The sequence below is a fragment of the Corvus brachyrhynchos genome, unplaced genomic scaffold, assembly GCF_000691975.1.
Source record: "Corvus brachyrhynchos isolate BGI_N302 unplaced genomic scaffold, ASM69197v1 scaffold43, whole genome shotgun sequence".
NCBI classification, from domain to species: domain Eukaryota; kingdom Metazoa; phylum Chordata; class Aves; order Passeriformes; family Corvidae; genus Corvus; species Corvus brachyrhynchos.
This window is the reverse complement of record NW_008237353.1, coordinates 749,235-771,801: the sequence shown is the minus strand read 5'-3', so window position 1 is coordinate 771,801 and position 22,567 is coordinate 749,235. Positions and strand designations below refer to the sequence as shown.

The 22,567-nt window shown below is 42.4% G+C and overlaps 1 protein-coding gene across 1 annotated transcript; it reads right to left on the bottom strand.

The window, feature by feature from the left end:
- Window positions 1-18,949: 18,949 nt before the first annotated feature.
- On the bottom strand, window positions 18,950-22,564 carry EDN1 (endothelin 1). Its single transcript, XM_008630882.2, has 4 exons — window positions 22,506-22,564; window positions 21,372-21,530; window positions 20,995-21,102; window positions 18,950-20,235 (listed from the first exon to the last, which is right to left on the bottom strand). The coding sequence occupies exons 1-4, from the start codon at window positions 22,562-22,564 to the stop codon at window positions 20,097-20,099; spliced, it is 465 nt and encodes a 154-aa protein (XP_008629104.1). The 3' UTR covers window positions 18,950-20,096.
- Window positions 22,565-22,567: the final 3 nt, after the last annotated feature.

Below are 22,567 nucleotides of genomic sequence, written 5' to 3'. Positions count from 1 at the left end.
CCAAAACCTCCCAGGTGTGGACTCTATCCTGTTGTCTGCTGTTCTTAGAAAAGAAATTAAACTCAACATATCCAGGCTCCAAAGCACAGTGACAGAGCAGCTCATAGGAGGAATTCCTGCAAGGAATTACATCGGACAAGGGACTGTCTGTGTTCACCTCTGTTTTACACTACGTTTACTACACAATGGGTTTTGTTTGTTCTTTCACCTGTGAGTGTAGCATGTATAGCTGTGTGTATGCACACTAACAAATTAACTTCTGGCATCCACCATACACTTTGCTGATGGCAAAACCACATTGCAGATTTGGAGATCCGAGCGTAGAACTTGGAAAAATGGTCTATGATATTTCAGCCACCATAAAAGACTTCCTGATGATCTCGTATTGACACACTATCAGATACTACACCAATTTAGCAAGCAGAAGTTTAAGACAAACAGAAGAAAGTACTTCTCTTGACAAGCATAACCAAGCTCTAGAGCTCCTTACCACTCTACAATTTGTGACAAAGGGATAAAGCAATTCACAGAAAAAAAAAAAAAAAGACTTCAAAAATGAATCCTGCTATGTCACTATAAATTGAATTGATGGAAGGTAGAAGTATCCTGGCATAGGAGGCAGGCAGCTGTGTGCTTGCCTGGTTCTGCACACTTTCCCTGAACATTTGCTGCTGGCCACATGAGTGATTTAACTAACTGCACAAGACAAGTTCATGTCCTTATTTTATAGCCATCTTTCAGGTAAAAAACAACCCAGAATGGATCCTCACTGCTTCTTGTTGTTGCTGATGTCTCATTACTTGCCTTGAGGGTGATCTATGTGTGAAGGCAGCAGAACTGCAGTGGTATTCAGGGATGCCTTAAGATTGTGTTGGGGTTTAAGCTAAATATCAAATCAACTCAAACAATCATGTTTTACTCATATATACCAAGTTTCCCCTACAAAGTTCAACTGGAAAAGGTCCTTCCCGTTACTCTGTTAAGCAGTTAGGCAGTTTAGCTACCACGTCCTGTTCAGCGTAAGTCACCATGTGGAATGATAGGCAGTCAGCCTGTACCCACATGTAATCTGTGTCATTTTGGAAGCAGCACAGAAAAAGCCAGAAAATCGGAGATTTTTTTATCATGGGTGTAGGCAAAAAGGCTCACCTCAAATTCAGGCTGTCCCAGCTAATAATGTTTGTTCCCATTGCTCTGAGGGTACCTGTGTGCCTTTCTGGATTCAGCCTTCCAAGTGGAACTTGATCTGGGTGACAGCAGGGAGGTGCAGGCAAGCAGGGTGCTTTCTGCTCCTCCTCAAGGCTGTTGCATCACGGCCTTTGAGTCAACACATTTCAGACCTCCCAAAGAGAGCAGAGCTGGCTCTTTACCTGTGCAAGCCCCAGCATAATAACTTCAGGTAGCTCTCCCCAAGGCAATTTGCTGAGGTCATACATGACAGTCACAAATATTTCCCAGATTACCAAATCATGTGTGTTGGACAAAGAATTTAATTTTTATTTTTACTTTAAATTACTGTAAGGCAAAGGTTAGCTAAAAGACTAAAAGTCATACAAATAAATATCATTAAAGGTGATACAAATAAAAATTACAAACACAAATTTAAAAAATCATACAAAGTGATGTCTGAATCATTGACTGATAATATATATATATACTCTTAATATTAAAAACCAGAAACAGAGAAGAAGAATCCCACCTTTGATTCTTCCCCATATTTGTTTTGTAACATAAGGCTTTTCTTGCAACACCAGATAAGAAAGCAGTTTTCTGGGAATCTTCCTGAAATGAGGGAATCCCCAAAGGAGGTGGTAGAAACTTCAGTGTTGTGAGCCTTAGGCAACATGGGGAAGAAAGGAGGTGTTGTTGGAAGTCTCAAAATACCTGGAAAAGTAGTAGCAGAGTGCTTGGCTAACTGATATAATTTCGAGTAGGATTGAGGATACTCAGGGGGTGAAACAGAGAACTAGAAAACTCTGACTGTATGTATAAGCTGTCCACAAGGAAATTGAGCCTGACATTTCTTGGGAGGGACAGTTAGCTGGTGAAAAGGCTCAGTTTCTGGCAAAGTAGCACAAAACCCCTCAACATGTGTGCTGCTTTCTTGCAGAGAACCACACACAGCAGCTGTTTCTGTGACACAGGTGAGACCAACAAGGTAGCTGAGGTACCTTTTGACAGATAACAGTTTTCTCAGAAGAAACACAACAGATCAGGATGACAGCAAAGCTCTGACAGTGTGCAAGGCTCTCATATTTGCCATTCACACAGGATAACACTCCCAACACCATTTGTTGAAACTTGTATCCTTGATCAAGAATGACATTTTGTCATTTCTGCAAAGGAGTGAAATTCCTCCGGTGAAGAATTTGAAGTTCAAGCAAAGCCAAAATTGCTCAATGTCATTAATAGGGCCCAGACTCAGATTTTGTGCTGAAATAGCAACAATTTAGGGGGAAAAAAATTAGGAGGTTAAGAAAGCAGTCAGGGGGCCCCAAAAGGGTGTCAACCATGCAAATCCCTGTTCTCCCAAATAGCATCTTGTTTCCGTTCTTTCATATTTCTTCTCTGCCTCTATTTTTCATGTGTGTATTTTCTGCAAGGATAAACCCAGTTTGGACACAGGAAGGTCAAAGCATTCTTACCATGTTTGTGATGCAGAACACAAGTGGCCTCTTCGAGTGTGGGCCAGGTATGTGCTTAGCTGATGCTGAAATTATGCCAGGTTTTCTACAGAGCAGCAATATACACATACACACATATACACACATATTTATATATATGCATGCACATAAATATCTACAAATGCATGCAAATGTATTTTTGTATATGTTTGTGCTTACAGACATGCTCTGTGCATCCTCTTGGCAGTGCTGTCTTCCACTTAACAGCAGCATTTCAACAAAGTATAATTATTTCTTTTTAATGGAGAATCAGGTCACTGTTGCATAATGAGGGAAATAGAACCAAAAGCTACACCTCCTCACTTCACAAACAAGAAGATTTTTGGGTTTGAGGCTCCTGATAGGAGGAAGTCGTTAGGAGTTGTCTTCCCAGCAGATCCCAGATCTGTGTTTGGCTGTCCTGACAGCAGCCTCGCAGCTCCCCCGATTGGCACAGCCGAGTGAATTTGTCAGCTTCACTTCAGACAGCTAGAGGCAAGGCAACAGCTGAGCCTTCAACCAGCCCCAGTGTTTCAGTAGAAACACATCTGGGATGTGCTCATCAAACACATTCTGGAGAAACAGTGAAGAGAAACAGGTCTGAGTCTCCCTTGCCAGAGCCCTTATGTTTTTATGTTACCATCCATCTGAGCCAGCTGTGTAGGAACTTGTTGCTGTGTAAGAAAAGCTTTATTTTTTTTCATCCTGCTAGTGCAGACCTCTGTCAGTACACAATGTGTAAACCTGGAGTGTCATGGGGGTCACAGTTCTGGCTCATGCCCTTGAATAAGAATTTTATCAATGTAAAAATGCTCACTGCTAGAAACAAAGCAGTAGGCATCTTGGTTTGTTTTGCTCAGTAACAACATGGATACTGTTTTGCCTTGGTGAATCTCTGCACTCAAGTTGACTTTTTCCTATCAATTTTAGGTGCATCAAAATGGCGTATTTCAATCTAGAAAAAGAGCTTCCTTCCTGTTTTTAGAGGGTTTTGTTTTTTCTTGGTCAGTGCATGCCTTTCAGAAATGTAGTAAGTGGCATGAATGAATCCTCCTTGCATGTGAACCTTGCATGTGAACCTTGCCTGTGAGTTGTAGACTTGCACTTTAATAAAGTGATTTTGGTTTTTTGTATGCTCTAGTTTTCATGTAGGCTCCCTAGACTTAGAGGCTTATGAAAGAGTCCATAGACAAGCTCGTAGTCAAAGAGGGCGAGGTTGGAAGGGACCACTGGAGGTCACCTGGTCCAACCTCCCTGCTCAGGCAGAGTCCCCTAGAGCACATTACTCAGAATTGTGTCCAGAGAGCTTTTGATTATGTCCAGGGAAGGAGACTAGCATTTTTCACCAGTGAAGAGCTGTGCTGTTTTCCAAAAAACTGCTGATCTTTATATAGCAGTCTGTGCCTGTATATCCGGAAGAGTCCTCTTTTGGCAAGAAAGAGTACAATGGAAACCCGGCAGTGGCATTAGAAATAATTTCCTTACATGATACTTTGTCAGGTCCCAGCTGAACTGAGAAAGCGTTAATCCGTTGCCCCAAGAACTCTTTGTCAGACTGTGTAGACTGGGTTGATGATCTCAGGCAAGACAGATTTCCTACAGATTACAGAGGCATATCTTAACACTGAGTCAGTTCTTGTCCAAAAATTATGGGTAGCCTGAAGATAATGCCCTGCAGTAGCAGGCAACCTGCCACAGGGCTGCCAAAGGCTGGCCAGATTTTGAACAGCACCCAGCAGGGCCAGCATTCTGTGAGTCACAGTATTTTGTGGCTGGTGTCTGTAAGAGATGGCAGTTTTTATTTCCCAGCCTCTGGTGAGCTTGGATTTGGTGGGAGCCAGGCACTGCTGCACAGAGGCAGATAGAGCACTGTAGCTGCTGTATCTCAACCTGTGCTGTGTTTGGTGGCATTTTTCCTCTGGGTAAGACAGAATCTCCTGCAGCACATGCAGTGTCACTTGGTATGCCGGACTCCCAGCTGGGAAGGAAATCTACAGCCCTGAGTATCAGTTTGCAGTAGCTGCTGAGTTGTGTTCTTATCTGTTATCTCTCTTCATCATTTCCAGATTAAGTCATGCACAGGCAACATGATTTATATAGCTCAGTGGAATGAGTCATAAAAATTAAATGCCCTGTTATCCTTATTTCTTAATCATGTCTCATCCTGGTCATTCTTTAAAAGAAGAAATCTTCTAATATATCTTCAGTGATAAGAAAAGACTCCTTGGTCTCTCTTTGTTGCTCACATAGACAGATTTATTTGCCTGTTGCACATTGACATGCTCATCTCCTCTTCTCTCTCTCTCGGTCTCTCTCTGTCTCTTTCTCTCATGTTCTTGCACTGTCCTGGAGGTCCTGCTTTCTTATATGTACATTGGTACACAAAACACAACCAGGACAAAAGGCTTGCACATCCTAATTAGCCTGGTTGATTTTTACTTGGTCTGGAGAGCCTTAAAACCTGAAAAGGCATTGAATATCAACAGTGTGGCACTTTATCCAACAAGAGAATATTTGTTTTCATAGGTGAGCTACCCAGTACCAGCAGTCCTGGCCTGCCTGGCTACGGCGTGAACTGAGATGGAAGAAAACACTCTACTTTCCCAAGAACAGGCACAGGTTATCTTTTCTTTAACCTTCCAGTTTGTTTGTTTGGGTTGTTTTACCCTCTACCCATTTGAGGTGTGTTTCTGGTTCAATGCCCCTGTAAAGGCCAGAGGAATTAGCACTGTTGAAAGAAATCCAGTACTGAATTGCCCTTGTGTTGTCTGGACTTTGTTATGGCTTCAGTTCATTAAAACCAAGAGACAGACAGCTGGAAGAGAGAGAGAGAGAGAGAGAGCAGCTAGAGGGGGGCACTTGGGGCTGGACTGTGGTAAGTCCCCTTGAGGGGCCAGACCTATTTTCTTTCGAAAAAAACACTATGAAAAAGTCACAGCTGTGAAATGGCAGGCTGAGTAGGAAATGACATATTCCAGGCAAGTTGAAGAAAGATAGATGCTCTATGCCCTAATTTTCCCAAGTTCCTCACCTCCGGTTCCCATCAGTGCTGCAGCTCAATGTGTAGATGGGTGTGTTGCATCCCTGCCTCACTTCTCCAATTCTCTGAGGTCTGTTGATTTATTCCTCCACACACCTCCCATTCCTCTGATGTCACTGAACAGCGACCTGGGCAGGTCCCATTGCTGGTGTGGTAGGCTGCCTGCAGCATCTGCTGATTGTGGGCATCCCTGAGGACCTGTGGGCAAGGGTATTTCTCCATGTGGAATCCAGCTTCCAAGTATTTGTTGACACTATCCCAAACAGAAGGACAAGGCACAGGATGAAGGATGCAGTAGAGGAGCAACGGTGCCTTCCCAAAGACTGAAACAGAGAGACACAGCCAGCTGAGGAAAAGGGAGAGGCAAGACTGAGCCCTTAGTTTGTCTCGTTTTCCCTGAAAACTGAGTTCTTCAAAAAGCTGAATTTCATGTAGCTGTGTCAAATCAAACTTCCAGGTCTCCCACCAATTTAGGTAAAATTATCAAGGCAGCCTAAAATAGGAGTAGAGTCCTTGAGGCATGGTAGCAATACAGCGACTTGTTCCTATCAGTTCTCTAAAAACTTGCTGTTGCTACACCAGTAATTGCAACAAGGGAGATGATAATTGTAACAAGCTGTCCTATTTTAAGCAACGAACCAGGAATTAAACTTTTCTCCCTTCTCTGTTCTCAACTTTTATCCCTCTTTTCTTCTCCTCTCCCCACATTTAACCATTTAATGGCAAAGGAAAAAAAAAGGAAACAAAGAGGAAAATAAGAACAAAGAATATACAGGAAAATAATGACGTAGGAGAGGGTTCAGGTAGAAAAAGGCCTGTTTCTCCCATTTCATCAAAAAAAATCAGAGAAGTGTTTTGAAACCCAAATTTTGAGCCATCTTTTTTTTTTTTATTATTAATTTCCCAGAGGATCAAATACCTAATAAAAGTATTTTATTTGAAATCATGCACCCGCTCTATTAAATAAACCACTGAAAATGAGTTCTTGTAAATGTGTCAATATCTGCTAAACAACATACAATATGAATAAATCAATGTGACTGAATACTTGTGTATTTGGAGAGAAATATGCATCAATACTCTTTTGAAGTTATTTCTGTCTGATGTGTCAGAATATACTAAGCTGTTTCATAGACCTTCTATCAAAAAATAGCAAAAACCATACAAAATATAATTTAAAAATAGCTACTTATTAGGAAGAACAGATGGTGCATTCATATGCCACAAAATTGCAAAATTTTAGCAACCTTGAATATCAAGTTCTTGAGTTGTAACTCATTTGCACTGGAAACTTAGCAAGTCAGAAAAAACACACTCAGAATTCTTCAGAGCTGTAAAAGAAGCGAGTGCTGACACATTAAATAAAACGCGCCTATTTTTATGTCAAGTCCTGATAACAGTACATTTTTTCATTTTCAAACATAAAGAGAGAAAGAATTCAGTTCTTTCCAGACTTGGCCAAGGCACCTGACTCACAATGGAAAATATTTTTATGTCTTATGTCAGCATTACTTTGCTCCAAATTAAGGGCTGTGGTACTGAAATCTTTCTTTTACAATAGCCTCCATTTCTCACCAGTTCTCTCGCATAACAGCGTTGAATGTTGGAAATGCAACACAGAAGTGTTTCAGTTCACTCAGCTTTGCACACCAATTTTCATTTATGTCTGAATGCAAAATTACATAGTGAAATGTATATTTTATGATGCAACCCAGGGAAACCATGGAGGAAGAATGAGAACTTGAAACCAGGTTTCTCAAGCAAATTAGTCCAGATCAGACTTTTTGACTGAAATATTACAGAAAAAATATGGTTATATGCATCTAAGGTGTCACTGCAAGCATTTAGGGGCCAAGGCTGAAGACTCAAATTTCCCTTTCAATTTAACTGACTATCCCGGTCACTTGTTAGTATCTGAACTGAATGGCAAACTGAACACGTTTGCAGAATTAGGTCCTTGAAGGATAAATCAATAAACTTGGAAACAGAGATGTATCAACACTGAAAAAATGCTGGTATTACTCAGACAAGTACAGAAGGCTTGGTATGAGCAGCTGGAAAATGGTGACATAAATTCTTATCAATTGTGCTTTTCACTGGGAGCTATGAATGGTGGGGCTGGATCTGTCTAGCTTTTTGCACCCTAGTTTAATGAATTCTTGAAGCCCATATGAAAAGTCATCTGTGATATTATTTTGCACAGGACAAAGTCTCATTGATGTCAATGGGGCTTGAAGAATACAACAGGGGCAGGGCTTGCTTAAGATGCTTTAGTCCCATCATTTGCAGCCAGCTTGTACCTCAAGTACATTGGACTTCTCATACCACATCTGGAATCATGGTCTGTAACTTCCACAGTCCCTGTCAACTTTTCTCTTCTGCTCTTTCCCATGGTTGTAAATATTGCAGAAACTGGGCTGGTTGGACATGAATGCCGACCATGTCTTTTATCCCTCTAACCACCTTCTGTTGCTTTTAGTGGTAGTGCCCAGGATGTGTTAGAAGCTGCTGTCTGAACAGTAAAGTCACTTTTAGCAAGTGCCATCTTTACTGTCACTCTTCATGCAAGTCCACAGACACTGCCCCAACCTTTTCAACAAAAACCACCAACAAGGAGTAGCAGAGTTCCCTGTACCTCAGCTGAGCTTTTTGTGTCATTGCAATGCTGCAAAACACAAGCATGAGTGAACTTGAGAGCAGCATGTCTACCAGTTAAACTGCTCATGAAACAAATAGGACATAAGCTGAGCTTGCTCCATCTTCGCAGCTGTATACAGGTCTCTGGATTAGGAGACAAGTCAACAGAAGTTTATGTGCAGTTTTTTGTAACAGCACAAAAGAGAGATTATTTTCCTCTCCTTTGCTTTAATCTGTAGTGAGAGGTCAAGATCAGTTTAGAAGATGCCTGTAACCTTGATCCAGTGAAGAAAAAAACAATATTTCAGTTTACCCGAATGAGCAGTAGACACACATCTCACATATGATTGGATGTGAATGTTGGAGACCTGAGGAGAGCAATTTTTTGCCATTATAATAGGGGTTTTTTTCATCAGGCAGTACCCTCTGCTGTCAAAGATTTATGAGAAATTGATGCAAATCAGGGTAGCCCCATCTCACAACTTTGTTCTCCCTCTGCAGCACAGAAAGCCACTTCATTAGGTTTGACTCAGTACCCACCTGGCTCAAAGATAGCATAGCTATTCACTGATGTCATCCACAGATTTCAGGGTAGAGCACTGTGAGCTGGGACCTGTTCCTTTCTATATGTTTGATATAACATAAAAAAGCTTCAGCTGACCCCTCCTGAGTTTCTCGCCAGTCAAACTCACATTGAGAAATAGTCTTAAACCACCTCTGTTGAGGAATGCCAGTGCTGTCTAAATGATCTGGCTTTCTGATGGTAGTCACACATGGAATGCATTCACAAGGTTTCTTCAAACTGGGAGTGAGTACAGTGAGAACTGATCTACAGCGAGATCCTGGCATATACTCCAAAGCTATTGAAACCAACAACTTCAGTGCTGTTTCTACATCCTTTCTAACTATACTAAAATTACCAATTTCTGATAATTTTATTCTTGAAATTTGTCCTTGAGTTAGCTTATTCTTTCATTTTTTATTTCAGAGGAGATTTCCCAACGAAAACTTGTCCTGAAAGAGATATAAATAACATCTGGGTGTGACAAGTTCTTTAAAGAGCTGACTAAGTCAGAAAAGAGCACAAAGAATTTTTTTTCTTTTCTCAGTATGGTAGTCGAAACTGATAATCTCTTCCTCTTCAGTCAGCCCAGCTATGTGAGGGTGGTAGGCCAGGCTGCAGGAGCTAGACTCATTCAACATTTCATGAGAATCAAATTCTCCTCAGCCTCACTTCCCTCCTGCTTCTTTCTTCCCTTTGTCTTGTTACCTCCTCAGGATAACCTAGAGTTAATTCATGTTACTTAAGCCTGTCCTAGAAACTAAGCTTAAGATGAGAAGTTTCTCCTCCCAAGAGCTTCCTTTATATCATTTTCTTTACCACACCTTCAGTTTATTGTACAGCTGTCATACAGTACATCTTGTTCCTGCTTACCTCTAGTAACATATCAGAAGTTTGTCATTTATCTATGGGAAAACAATTGGTAAATACTGTCTTGCTATTCTTCTGTGAGAATTTCATATTCTCTTAAGCAAATTAGATATGGCATACATTTTCCTCTGTTTAGTATGGTTTCATCCCTCAAATGCTACTCCATGAGGATTGCCAGTAGATCCTTCCTGCATATTTTTCCCACCATCCTATTTCTGGCGTCTCCATATCAACCTCATGCCCACCTCTTTTATCATTTACACATGGCATAATATCTTGGGAACAATCTCATTTCCTTGGAGAAGATCCCCTAGACTTTTGCACTTAACCATTTCTCATAAAATTAGGTTGGCTGTACCTCTCCTTTGCTCCACCCTCACAGCTTCTTAGCAAATGCTAATCTGAGAATATATCTGTGTCTAAACCCTTTACTCAGCTGGGAAGCGTAATGGTACTTCAGGGTGAAGAGCATCCTGAGAATAAACTGCTCACTACTGAATTGCCACTAAATTAATACCAGGTTGAGAACTCTGAGCTGATCACCCTGCTCTGCTCATCTTGATGCATTGCTGAGAGCCTTCCTGTTTTGGAAGGCAGTTCTTTGTTGGGAGCTTCCTAGGACACTTAGTGTCAGAAAGGCACTTGCTGCAAGAGGCTGTACAGACTGTCTCTTCGTTCTTGTTTCACTCTTGCACCATTCTCACCTCTGTCTTGTTGCCTCTTTCAGATGCAGTACCCTAGAGCACATGGTGGTTAGGGATGTCCTCCAGACCAAGTTTCCTAGCCCTGAGGCCTTGTGGCCTGAAGAAGGGACTCCCTGTGGATCGCCTGCATGCTACTACAGGCTGAAGGTCTGGAGAAATTCCATGGTTAGTAAGACAGTGAAGAATTTGCCTGGACAAGAGCAGGATTTCACTATATAAGCCATTTCATTCACTCAGTAACAGCTAGTTAGAGCTAATGATGTCTCAGTTATTCCTTTCTGTAACTGATGCTGTGACCCAGCCCAAGTGTTCCTCAGTCTGGAGGACACCACAGGGGAATTTCACTCTTAGGAAGCACCTCTTCTGTCTGTGACGAGGACAAGCCTTGGTGACCAGGCCACAGATGGCTTTGGAGTAACCACACTGAACCTCATTACAAAACCTCATATTTGTGTACAAGCTTTCAGGAAAGAACAGAAAGTGAAGCATCAGCCAACACTTCCTGTAGATCCAGCCTTGTGCATGTGCTTGGGTAGTGGTGTTTCATTTTGCTAGTTAGCTGTTCTCATCAGAGATGAAAAGGAAGCTGTCAAATGGTTGCACAAGAGAAATATGACCTCTGGAGCATCCTGACCACTCTGCAAAGGCGTCTGCTGTGAAAGCATCAGCAGCCTGCTCAAACAGCCCAAAGACAAGGTTTCATTGAGTTCTCCATCATCGTGTTGTGGTCACAACACGCTCTTGCAGGACAGGTCTAGGACCAAATTCTGCACATGAGATCCTGCCTGTAAGGGACTCTGTTTGGATAAATATTGGCTTGCTCTTTCAGATCAGCAGCGCTGACTTTGCACTGAACACAACCATAAAGTACAATCTTTGCTGAGTGGGGTGGACTCTGGCCATTTTGGGCCACATGCAGCTGAGACCATAGCAGAATTTTGTACCCCAGCTCTCTGCTGTGCTGTAACCAGATGGCAGCAGGTGAAGAACACATGTGCTGGCAGTGGGGAGCTCTGTCTCTGGCAGAGGCAGCATGTCCTCAGAAACAGACCAGCTGGGCTCCTCGTAGAGGTTGGACACCGGGAGCCATAAGTGTGATTTCTATTTCACTGCCACTTTTAAAATGCTGACATTCCCTCCCATGCTGCTTATCATCCAAAATTTTTCCACCTTGCCTTTCTGCCCTAGTTTTTAACAATTTTCTCTTCCTGGAGAGACCATCCCAAGGGGCTAAGAGTAAGATCTGGGGACTGTCCTGCTTCCTACTCAGTGTTCATCTAGACTGACCTGCTTCTCAGATGCTTTCCCTGTCTCCCCTTCCCAAGCCTCATTTCTGCAGCAATGCCTGACATTCTCTGGGCAGGGTGCTGGGAAGAGACGGAAATGAGCATTTGCAGACACTTTGAACAGTCTCCTGAATAAATGGAAGAAACCTAAAGGATCCCTAGACAGCAGGGATTATTGATTTTATAGCTATTTCAACAGCTTCATCAGCAGTGGCATGTAAAAAGAGCTCATCATTTATAAACTGACTCTTCCAGGGATCAAAGGCTTGTCAGGCAACAATTAGTTCTGGTAATTTATCAGTTGTTTGAGCTTGTCAGGTGGAGAGAGAAGGCTAGTTCTGCATCAGCTCCCCTGCAAAGTTGTGACTGTAGCCAGGGCCAGGTAGGATGTGCAGGTCACTCATTTGCTAAATATTTCATGTCCTCCAGTGTTCCATCAGTCTTTCTGATACCTGATCCAATTTGGTTAGGCTGTCAGCTGAAAAGGAGGCATCTCTTAGCACACTAATGTCACCCCAGCCACAGGTTCTTTGTCTCCTTAACAATGTCCCTGTCAAATCCCTGCCAAGCAGCTAAACAAATTGGAATGCAGCAAAAAGAAGGAAAAAAGAAAAAAATCCAACCAAAACCTGTGGTCTGTTAGCCCAAAAACCATTCAGAGCTTCCCAACTGTGCTGTCCATCCAGAGAGGAAAAACTGAGGGCAAATATACTGTTTCCTTGTAGACCTCATTGTAAAAAAAAATATTAATGTAGACAGCGCGATTTGAACAGATCAGAATCCTGAGGAAAAGTAACCATTCTGTGCAGCAGCGCCTGGTCTGGGTGCTAAGAACAACTGCACCCTTTGCAAAGCATCCTTTGCAAGGCACCTACAGAATTTGGCTATACTGACCAGAACTCATGCTAGTTTAAATGGGGATAAAAAAGACAGATATCTGGGCAGAGAGCTCTTTGATTCTGGACTTTTCTGACAATGCATAGTAGATACAAAATGTGTTGTACAACATTGAAAAGACCTTCACTGCAATACGTTACATTTCATGTACACACATTTCCATGCCTACAAGTACACATGCCAGGTTGGTAAATGCCTCAAATTTTCCCTGATGTACCTGATTGCATACACCTGATAATGTATTTATACAATCACTTTTTTTTTAAGAACAGTACCTTTCTTACTTGCTATGTGGCTGGACTCAATCCTGCACTCTCCTATGCTGAGAGCTTAATTTTGCAACTTTTTTTTCCAGTATACTTTCCATGTATAACCACTGGTTTAATTAATTTGTAATGTGGGCCACTAAAGAATTTCCAATGGAAGGGCAAACTGTTCCAGGAATTTCACATATGCAGGTTGTTTTAAAGCATATATGAACTTGCATCCTTTAATTACGTTTCATGGTTCTTCAAATGTTCATGGAACACAGGCTGAAAAAACAGTTACCATCAGAGCTTCATACAGAAGCAGCTCACAAAAGCTGTGTTTGGTCACAGGGACAGTACAGAAATGCTTGTGTGTAAAGAAAAATAAAGGAAAGACTGTAGTTTGCTTGGAAAGTTGAACCCTGTGCATGTATAGACATTTATAGAAACGTCTTTGGAGAAAAATAATTACTCAGCAGAAAGTGGTGAGTTCAAAGAATAAATTTTTCCTGTATAGTAATATCTAGCCAACTTCCTGACTTGCCTAAAGGGTCAACACCAGAACCAGCAATCTATAAACTATCGCCAATTCAGGGCAAAGCACGGCACTCATGAACAATTTGCTTTTCAGCCAGGTGAAAGATGTCCTTGTGCTCATGATGAAGCAGACTAAGGGTGAAGTAAAATTAAATTAACAGCTTTAATGCACATTTGGAAGCCACTGGAAAGCACATAGCTGCAAAGTGTCCAGCTGGATGTGTACCGAGAATGACATAATGACCCAGAAGGAAAAACAGCAGGCCAAGTCCTCAGGAAAAGCCATAAGATTTTAGAAAGATAATGGATTAAAATTTCTGGGAAAACTAAGAAAATGTTCTTCTTATGGGTACATGGAAGAAACATGGACCTTTGCTGAGGTGTCTGTGGATTTCATAGCTGTAGGCTATTGCTACATGGCTGATACAATAAAAACTTTTGGTTGCTGAAATCAGTGTGCTCCTCCAAACTCTCATGAGTAATGCCCATTTAGTCCATCCATAGGGAAGCTGGGATGACTGGACAGCACTCCCAACTGAGATACTTTCTCAGAAAAATCTGCTGTAAGGTACTGATAAGACCTGTGGGGTCATTTTGAGATGGTTCTTATAGAAAGAGCAGCTGACACAACAAAGCAGCCCTCATGGCATTACCTGTGGTGGACCTGCAGCCATGTGGGACAGGAGGTTTACATTTCCAGGGGACTGATCAGGGCTGCTGGTGCGGCTTATGACTCGCAGCCACCCTGTCTCCTGTACCCCAAAGGGCACAGTGGCAGCAGCATTGAGCACAGCAGGCTCTGATCAGCCCAGCAATGATCCCTCTTTTCAGCAGCATGGGTTCTTTGATCCCTGCTTGCCTTGCTGCATAATTAAGTCAACTGCCTGATGGATGTGCTGGGCAGTCCACGTGTGAGGAAAGAGAGACTCCTTTGAGGTCACATGAGAGGTAGAGTCATGAGGGAAAAACCCACAGAGCACTCTCAAGACACCTCTCCAGCACAGAGTGTCACGGTTCTCTTTCTGTGCTTGTTTACACTACTCGAAGGAAATGCTCCCACAGGCAAACACACAGCTTAAAGGCCTGCACATTTCTGATAAGAGTATGGCATGCACCATTTGTCCAACTTTTCTGTCCACTTTAGTTTGCTGTCTAGTTTGTGAATATCACTGCTTCATACTCCTGCTAGAGATATGAGAAGATTAAAATAAGAAGCAAAAGAGAAACCATCTTTTGAAACAATAGGACTGAAAGAAAGATGAGAAGGATGACAAGAGGAGAAGTTCTGGCCCACCAAGACATTCAATGCACATGGCTACCTTTGCACAAGAAGTCTTTAGAGAACTCTTTTTTTTTTTCATGGTGGATAATTCATCAAGTCCTGGGTTGAACTGCGTTTGTGAAGAGAGATGGAGAAGGAAGAGAAAAATATACATCCAACCTATATTACCAAAATACAGTGCTGCTTTCTTCTTGCCAGACTAGAAGTTGGATTTGTTTCTGGTGACTGGCACATAACGTACATTTTTCCTTTAGCTAGGAAAAAAGTTAGTTTTAGGGCTGTTTTTTAAAATTTTATTTCCTTGGAGGGAAAAACACAACAACAACTCTGTGGGCTCGAATTACAGTTGATGAACTCAAATCATTTCTGTAGCCCCCGAAATAGCTGGAGAGGTCAATGAAACCACAAACTCCATGGGGCTCATCCATTTCTGAATGCAGCTTTTTTTGAGCCAGAGGCAAACTGCCCTATTGCTTACCAAAGTGATATTTATCTAATTTATTACTAGCAAATGCTTGCAGGGAGGCAAAAACCCCAACCAAACAACAAAAAAACTCATCCAATCCCAGACCAAGAAAACCAAGAGCCACTAAAGGCCTGGGCTAGTATCAGCAAACCAGTGTCTGTTTGTCCCCAGCATGGTGATACAAAAAAGAAGGAAGTCTTTCTGGATCAAATCCTGCTCTTGTTTGCACTGGCAGAAATGATGCCTCTAAAGCTGAGGGAATTGTTGGCTGGCTGGCCGGCCCAATGGACTTCAGGCAGAATTCAGGTCTCCTTGACCTGATCAGAGCAGAGGAGCTTGTCCCAGGCACTAAGACATACCAACTGATTGTTTAACCATATTGAGCAAAATAGGCTTCCCTATCATTTTTCACCTAGCTCAGATTTGATCAGAGATATAAAATAAAGAAAGACATGAACACTCATTCTGGCTATGGTTCTGAAATGTCGTTTGCACGATGTTTACCTCAGGAAAAACGATCTCGTCACTATCTTCGTACTTTATCTGCAGCTTTCTGTCTCTCTGCATACTTACGCTTAGCACCACAGCTTCCAAGCATTCTCCTCTAATTAATCAAAAAGTCGGTCCTTTTGTTTCCTAGGTCACGAAGGAAGAACAGTACATTAAATAAAGATATTGGCTGAGGATGGAAGCTGGATTTCTACCCGAGGAGCCTAATAATAGTGCCTTGATGCAGGCCAAGTAAAAATTGATATGGTTTTATATACACAGAGGCAAACAGTTGAGTGTGAAAAAAGTAAACATCAGATAGCACTCAAACAGTGGTTTGTCCAGCTCATTCAGTGTTAGTAAATATAGAAATGTGTTGTGGTGGCTAAATTTATCCTAACGTAAGGAAACATGAACAAAGAGGCTGGTATTTGGTAACTTCTATAGGCAACATTAGGACATCCTGCAAGAATTATTTGGGGGCAGTTCATGATAATGTGGTACAGATTAGAGTCGCCATTTCTGGAAAAATTAGGTCAGAATTATGTAGATAAGATGGAAAGAATTTCAGTAGCATTGTAGTATTTTCCTGACTTGAAGCCTGACTCACACGTCAGAGCTTTGTTTTATTGTATACCTTGTTTTGATCTATAGTCAAAATAGCCTTTATCCAGAGAAAATGAAAATAAACCAGCTGAGAAAGAAAGAACTAAAGTCAGCATTGAATAAAAATAAGTACAGCAAGCCTAATTTTGGAGAATAGTTGTCCTTTCCTGTGAAACCTTTTCCAGTTCCAGAAATGGCCATACTGAACTCAAGAAAAATCAGAGGGAGATACACTTTGATAATGGCTCAGGAACTGAGCTTTTCCTTGCTCTTGGTGTGAGATGGAATTTCAGTCATATGTCAGGTGTTTTTTGGGCCACACTGGAAAGTGGTGTCCCTCTTCCCTATACACTTTCCTTTATGCTTCTCAACTTTTATCCTGGATTAGAAGAACCTCACACTAGGAGATAGATCATGGTCATGGAAGGTTCCCTTTTTCAGAGAAGTGAGATTAGCTCTAGTTAGAAGAACAAGAGCCTTGACTCTGCAGCCCTGCATCTGCAGTCAGCACAATGTTTCCTTTGGCTTCAGGTAGAATGTTTTTTCACTCAGGTCGTTTATTATAAGTAAGAATGTACTTTTACACTGCTCTGTGTTCAGTGCCATAAATCCCAGCACATATTATGCCTCTCTTTTCTCACCAGGGACTCTAGCCTACATTACTGAATCTCTCTCTGCCATAGAGCTTTGAGAAGGAGCAAACTTCTGGGACAGACCCTGGTAATTGTGCATGAGCCAAACTTAAGATAAAATACTTCATGTTCCCTTTTGCTTATGCAATGAGACAAACAGACTGCTAAACTCTGTTTTTTCAATCTAGCCCATTATTGCAAATCAGGGTAAGCTGCAGTTTATGCCACAAGGCAAACAGTGTGTGTGGGGGGCAGGGAGTGCAGAAGCAGCAGTGCATCCCCTTCCACCCTTGCTTTACACCAGCAGGTCCCTGAAGCCAGCTGAGCAGCATGAAACAGCTCCTGCCACTCTTCCCAAATCCTGCAAGCCCCTGCCATCAGGGCATAGTGCTCTCCTCGTGCTCTTTGATTGAGGCTCAGGCTCTTACTTTGCACAACTCTAGGGACCATGCCAAACCCGTGGCATGCCTAAAGGCCAGTGAGTGCCCATCACTACACAAAGCTGCAGCATGAGCAAGCAGCAGATGCAGTTTACTGGGAAGGAAAGGAGAATGGAAGCCAGCTTTTGACTCCAGGCATGAACAGAGTAAACCCTAGAAGGAACAGGTTTATTTTTAGGATGGTGTCTCAAGAATCTCTTAAACAGATAGCCAGGAATTTGGGCTACTAAAGCCCACCCACAGCATCATTTAGGCCGGCCACCTACAAAATCCAAATAACCAGCCTTAATAAGAGCACAGACACTGCTGCAATGCTCTTCCACTCTCAGAACTGATCCTCTCCTCACACTATTTCCTAGGAGAGGAAACAGGAGCAACTGGGATGGGGATGTTGATGCGCAGCCCCTTCCCTATCAGGGACATCCCACACCAGCTGCTCACCGGCCACTTTGGCTGAGTGAGAGGCAGCATCCCAACTACTTGCTTGTTTATTTTCCCTGCCAAAGGCAACCACTGGCAGGGCAAGAAATGGAAAACCAGGGAGCGTTAGTGAGGTCTCTTCACTCCTGACAGAGGTCACTGACCCAGGCGCATCCCGAGCAGTCAGCGCGGGTGATGTAGAGATCAAAGGACAGCTCCGGCTTTGCATCCTGCCTTGCAGAAGCACAGGGGCTCCCAGTTCCTTCCCGCTGCCTGGGCCAGGCACTCCTGTCAGACCAGGATTGCCAGCAATGTCATTTCCCTGCTGAATTACTGCTCCAAAGCATAGCAGAACAGTGTGAAGGAAACACAATATGGGCTTTACTATCAATATTATGAATATTGACAAGAAATCCAGAACAATTTCAGAAATTTTCTATGGTGACTATTTCGGTGTTTGGGTCACACTCCTTGTATTGTACTTCTTTGTTAAGTTCTGTTTTAAAAAACCTCAAACCACTCAGTTTTGTCCATGGATTAACTCTTGTGCTTTTTTTCCCCCCTATAGGATCAGAGATTATTAAATCCATTTATTTGCTTTAAGCATCTTTCTAGGTATGACCATTTAAAGCCAATGTTTGGAAACGTGAAAATTTAACTATTGATCTAGCTCTTTCCTGGGCTTGGGGCCCATTGAGGTTCCATTGAGATCTCCATCTTTAACTTGCATGCAATGAGCTGAAACTTCTAGTATAACATAGTAAAAAGTAACATTTGCTAGTTCAGTACAGCCCACACATTTTCCACTGTGTGCATTTTCCCCCTTAGTTCATCTATACCCAAACCCTTACTGCCCATATTTTAATGCTATAGTACATCCAACACTATAATTTGTACTGCTGGGTGAAAAAGACATCAGACACGTGAGAAGACTGCTCCAGGATAAATTCATTTGTCCAATTTAGAGTTTGCCATGAAGATTTGATGAGCAAGCTTGCAGCTAGAACAAGTATCTTCTGCTGTCTCACATCTAGCACAAACTTTCACTGCCGTGATCTGGATTATCTGACAGAAAGGCAATTGTGCACACACTTCACTCAGGTCAGCTTTGTACATGGGGCAATCCACCTCCATGATCACGGAGCCACAGACTAAGGAAAAACAAGCCAATACAGTAATTAAAAATATTTATTTCTGAAGATATTTACCTTGATAGGCATAAAGCATTTCCCAATTTCATACAGAAATCCATAAAACATGCATAGACCAATATGGCCTACTTCAATGTGTATTCAACATGGTAAATATAATGAAGAACTTGTGTGAATATAAATACATGACACAAAAATAAGCACATAAGATTCAACTCGTCTGTAAATTCAACAATGTGAACAAATTCACTGCTATAAACATTCACCCAATATTAGCCTTTTGACTTAATTCAAAACAACCCTTTGTCTCAATGCATTTCCACCCAACAAGGCCCTCAATAAATCTTGCAACAGCCTCTGGTACATCCCCACTTCAGTGCATTTTTGGTAGCATGTAAGACACAACAACATCTATTATTAGAACTTCAGTTGACCAAATATCCTTGTTATGGGAAACTTAGTAGTGTCCTCTAACTTATTTTATGTTGAACAGTCCTTTGGTATCCAAAGCCAAAGGACTTTGACTATGCAAACAACCAGAGTGCCTAACCCACATTCAGATAACTCTGGTTGTACAAGTAAACTAGACTTCTGAAAAAAGGCAAAGGGTTGCAGCTGATTAGTAAAGGCAATAACAAGGTGTAAAAATACTCTAGCAGGAGTGCAACAAACAGTACGCGAGGTAGACATGTATATATGCAGTAAGTCCTGATTAAAGTAGCACTGTGGCTTTCATTTTTGCATTTTAATCAAAAGGTAGAGTTCTTTGCTTTGAAGTTTGTACACTCAGATCTAGCTTTTTGTCCTTGCTAAGCACATCTGTGAAGTCCTCCTTGCAAGATGCTTTTGATGTAGACCCTGAAAGCTGCTCAATTGATGGGTAACTTTCCAGAAGCAGTATTCAAATGTTTCTTCAGACAGATGGCTTTTCATGTATGTTACTGCAGATTTCCCTTCAGCCCTTCTACCCATCCACCTGAATACCAAAATGATGAAATCCTTTGTCTTTATATCTCCAAATACAGGACTTCCTTAGCATTTTGCTCCACTGCACAAACACTTGGACAGAGGGACCCTTCTCCATCATGGAATTTTGGAGTCAAGACAGAGTTTTCGTGATGCTTTGTCCGCAAGCACTGTGGAGAAAGATTCAGGTGATCTTCCCACTAGGATGCTTTCAGGCTTTCCCGGACGCTTTGCCTCTTGTTCGCCCGGTTATGTTTGAGCTTTCGCCCTTTCTGGAGCTCAGCCTTCAGCTTCGCGATCCTGAAGGAAGCTTTGATACTGTTACCAATGGCTTCCAGCCTGCAAAAACAAGAAATGAACATTTATGGTTGTGATAATGAAGAAATATGGCTGTGATGATGAAGTGTGAAAAAATTTAGTTTTTGATTAAATAAACCTCAGTCTAGATTTCTGCCATGGGATCCTAATAAACTGCTGTTTGCTATACCTCTCTTAGAATTAGGCTAACTTAAGATAGTTGAAATATTGTATTCATAATTTCAATGCAAACATTAAATTAAAATGTGCACTCAAATATAGATGCCCAAGACTTCCTTAAGTAGCCAGTCAGGAGGTCTCCAGTGGGTTTTTTATTTCCTCTGTGTTGTTTCTTTCAGGTAAACCCGATCCTACTTCCAATGAATCAGTGCATTTTTTCAAGTAAGTAAGCAAGCGCCACTTTCAAAAAATTATTTAAGACTTCCAGGGCCTAAGTCTCATTCAATATTATCAGGCTGCCCTGCTCCCGTAAGTTCTGTTCTGCTTGTAGCACTAAAGAGTCTTCTTTAGTATGGGCAAACTTCTGTATTCCATACTTTTCCATGGGCATATATGACTGAGCACTGAATGCAAGCAGAAGATAGCAGGCTGAGCTCAGCACCCGTGTCCTCACAAGCTAAAAACCCAGAGCATGAAGAAAAGCCCTCAAAATATCCTCACTGATTCCTCCATAACTCTCAGGCTGAAACCACCAGCTAAGCCCAGGATGACCTGAAGGCAGGTGAACTGTGCTCTCTATTGCTGCTCCGGGGAACTACAACAGGATGAGAAGAAACTCACCTCTTCATTTTCTTGCTGTCAACAAGCTGTCGGTTCATGCACTCGGGTCCAATGCAATTGCCGGCTTTGATGCGGTGCCGTGAGGCTTTCTCCACTGTGGACTGAGCCCTGTTAAAAGGGAAAAGGTGCTGCTGTTAAAAAAAAAGCCAAGTCTGCAGTCCGCAAGGTGAGGCATCTCATCAACCACTTCTCAAGGCATGTAATAAGCAATCTTTCTGGGCCAAGCCATATTATGTATCATAGCAGTCTGAGCACTCAGGTAGGAGGCAAAGCTTTGGGGAGAGTATTTGCTCAGCAAGTTCCAAAATGAGTAAGTGCACCACAGTCCATCCCTTTCACATGCATTGCCTTTTAAAGAGTAGCAACAAGAGACGCACCAGAGATCTTTGCCTGTCTGGCAGAAGTTCAAACATTTCTTGTCCTTCTGGTTGGCACATCGGCATCTGCTGCTTGGTTCAGCAAGCATCTCTGGCACCATGTCCTTCAGTGATCTTCTGGGTCGAGAAGGGCCTCCAAGACCATACGGAACAGTCTTCCTACGATCAAAGAGACAACATGAAAGTCTTTCAAATAATTCTGTGGCTTCAAAACACTGTGGGGTATTTTGGGCAATCTTATCAATGGCATTGATTGCACGAGTAAAGGTTGTGGGATTGGGAATGCCTCGTTAGTCACAGTTTCCACGCAAATGCTTCTGATGATCATGCAACATATTCATTAGCATGGCTACTGACAAGGATAATGACCTTTTAATTGTGATTTCACAAGGCTGCTGTGCCTCCCTGTGTAATAGAAAGCAATAAAACCTCATCTCTTTGAACTTTGGCTACTGCCAACACTGAAAGAAGCAGTAAAAGTGAGGAAAAGATCCTCTGTGCTCAGAGGAAACCCAGCAGCAGAAGAAATCACCAGTGTTTGCAGCGTTAGATGAGCCTCCAGCTCACTACGTTTTGGTGAGGAGAGTGTAGAAATGGATACTGTGCATAATCCTATTGGCACGTGGGACGCATCAATTTGCAGCAGAGAGCAGTAAAAGGCAGCTAGAGCCACCCGGTGTCAAAGTATTCCTTCCAACCTCCTAACTTGTCAGAAAGAAAACCGCTCAAATTCAGGCTGGCAAAATCATGCCTTTGGCATTTTGTCTGCTTCTGATTCATAGCGAAAAGTATCCTGCAGCCTTTGCTGAGCAGCACCTAAAGGAAATACTGCTGCCCAGACTTAAGGAAGGCAGGTGTGTTAGGGCTATTAGGAGCTATCTGCCCAATCTAGGTGGCCAAACCCTGCTTGCTTTCTTCTGGTGAACAGCTTCGTTGCTAAATGTGTCAGAAAAGTGGGAGCAGGGAGGTAAAGCAGTAGGAGAAATTGTGCAAATAGCTATTCTTTCCTCCCCTTCCCATCTCTGCAGGGGGGTTGTGGTTCTTAATTTTCGCCTTCACACCTCCCTCCCTTTCTTTCTAACCCAAGGGGAACCCGGCGCTGGGGAACTACCGAAACCCCTCCACTCCACTCACTCGGGGGTGTTGATCCAGATGATGTCGAGGTGGCAGAAGTAGACGCACTCCTCGTCCATCAG

Excerpts from the sequence above, each read along its gene's own strand:
- EDN1 (XM_008630882.2), bottom strand. The coding sequence starts at position 22,564 with ATGGACGAGGAGTGCGTCTACTTCTGCCACCTCGACATCATCTGGATC. Across the intron at positions 21,103-21,371 it reads CAGACAGGCAAAGATCTCTG|GGCTCAGTCCACAGTGGAGA; the intron begins GTGCGTCTCTTG and ends CCCTTTTAACAG. Across the intron at positions 20,236-20,994 it reads GACAGCAAGAAAATGAAGAG|GCTGGAAGCCATTGGTAACA; the intron begins GTGAGTTTCTTC and ends TTGTTTTTGCAG.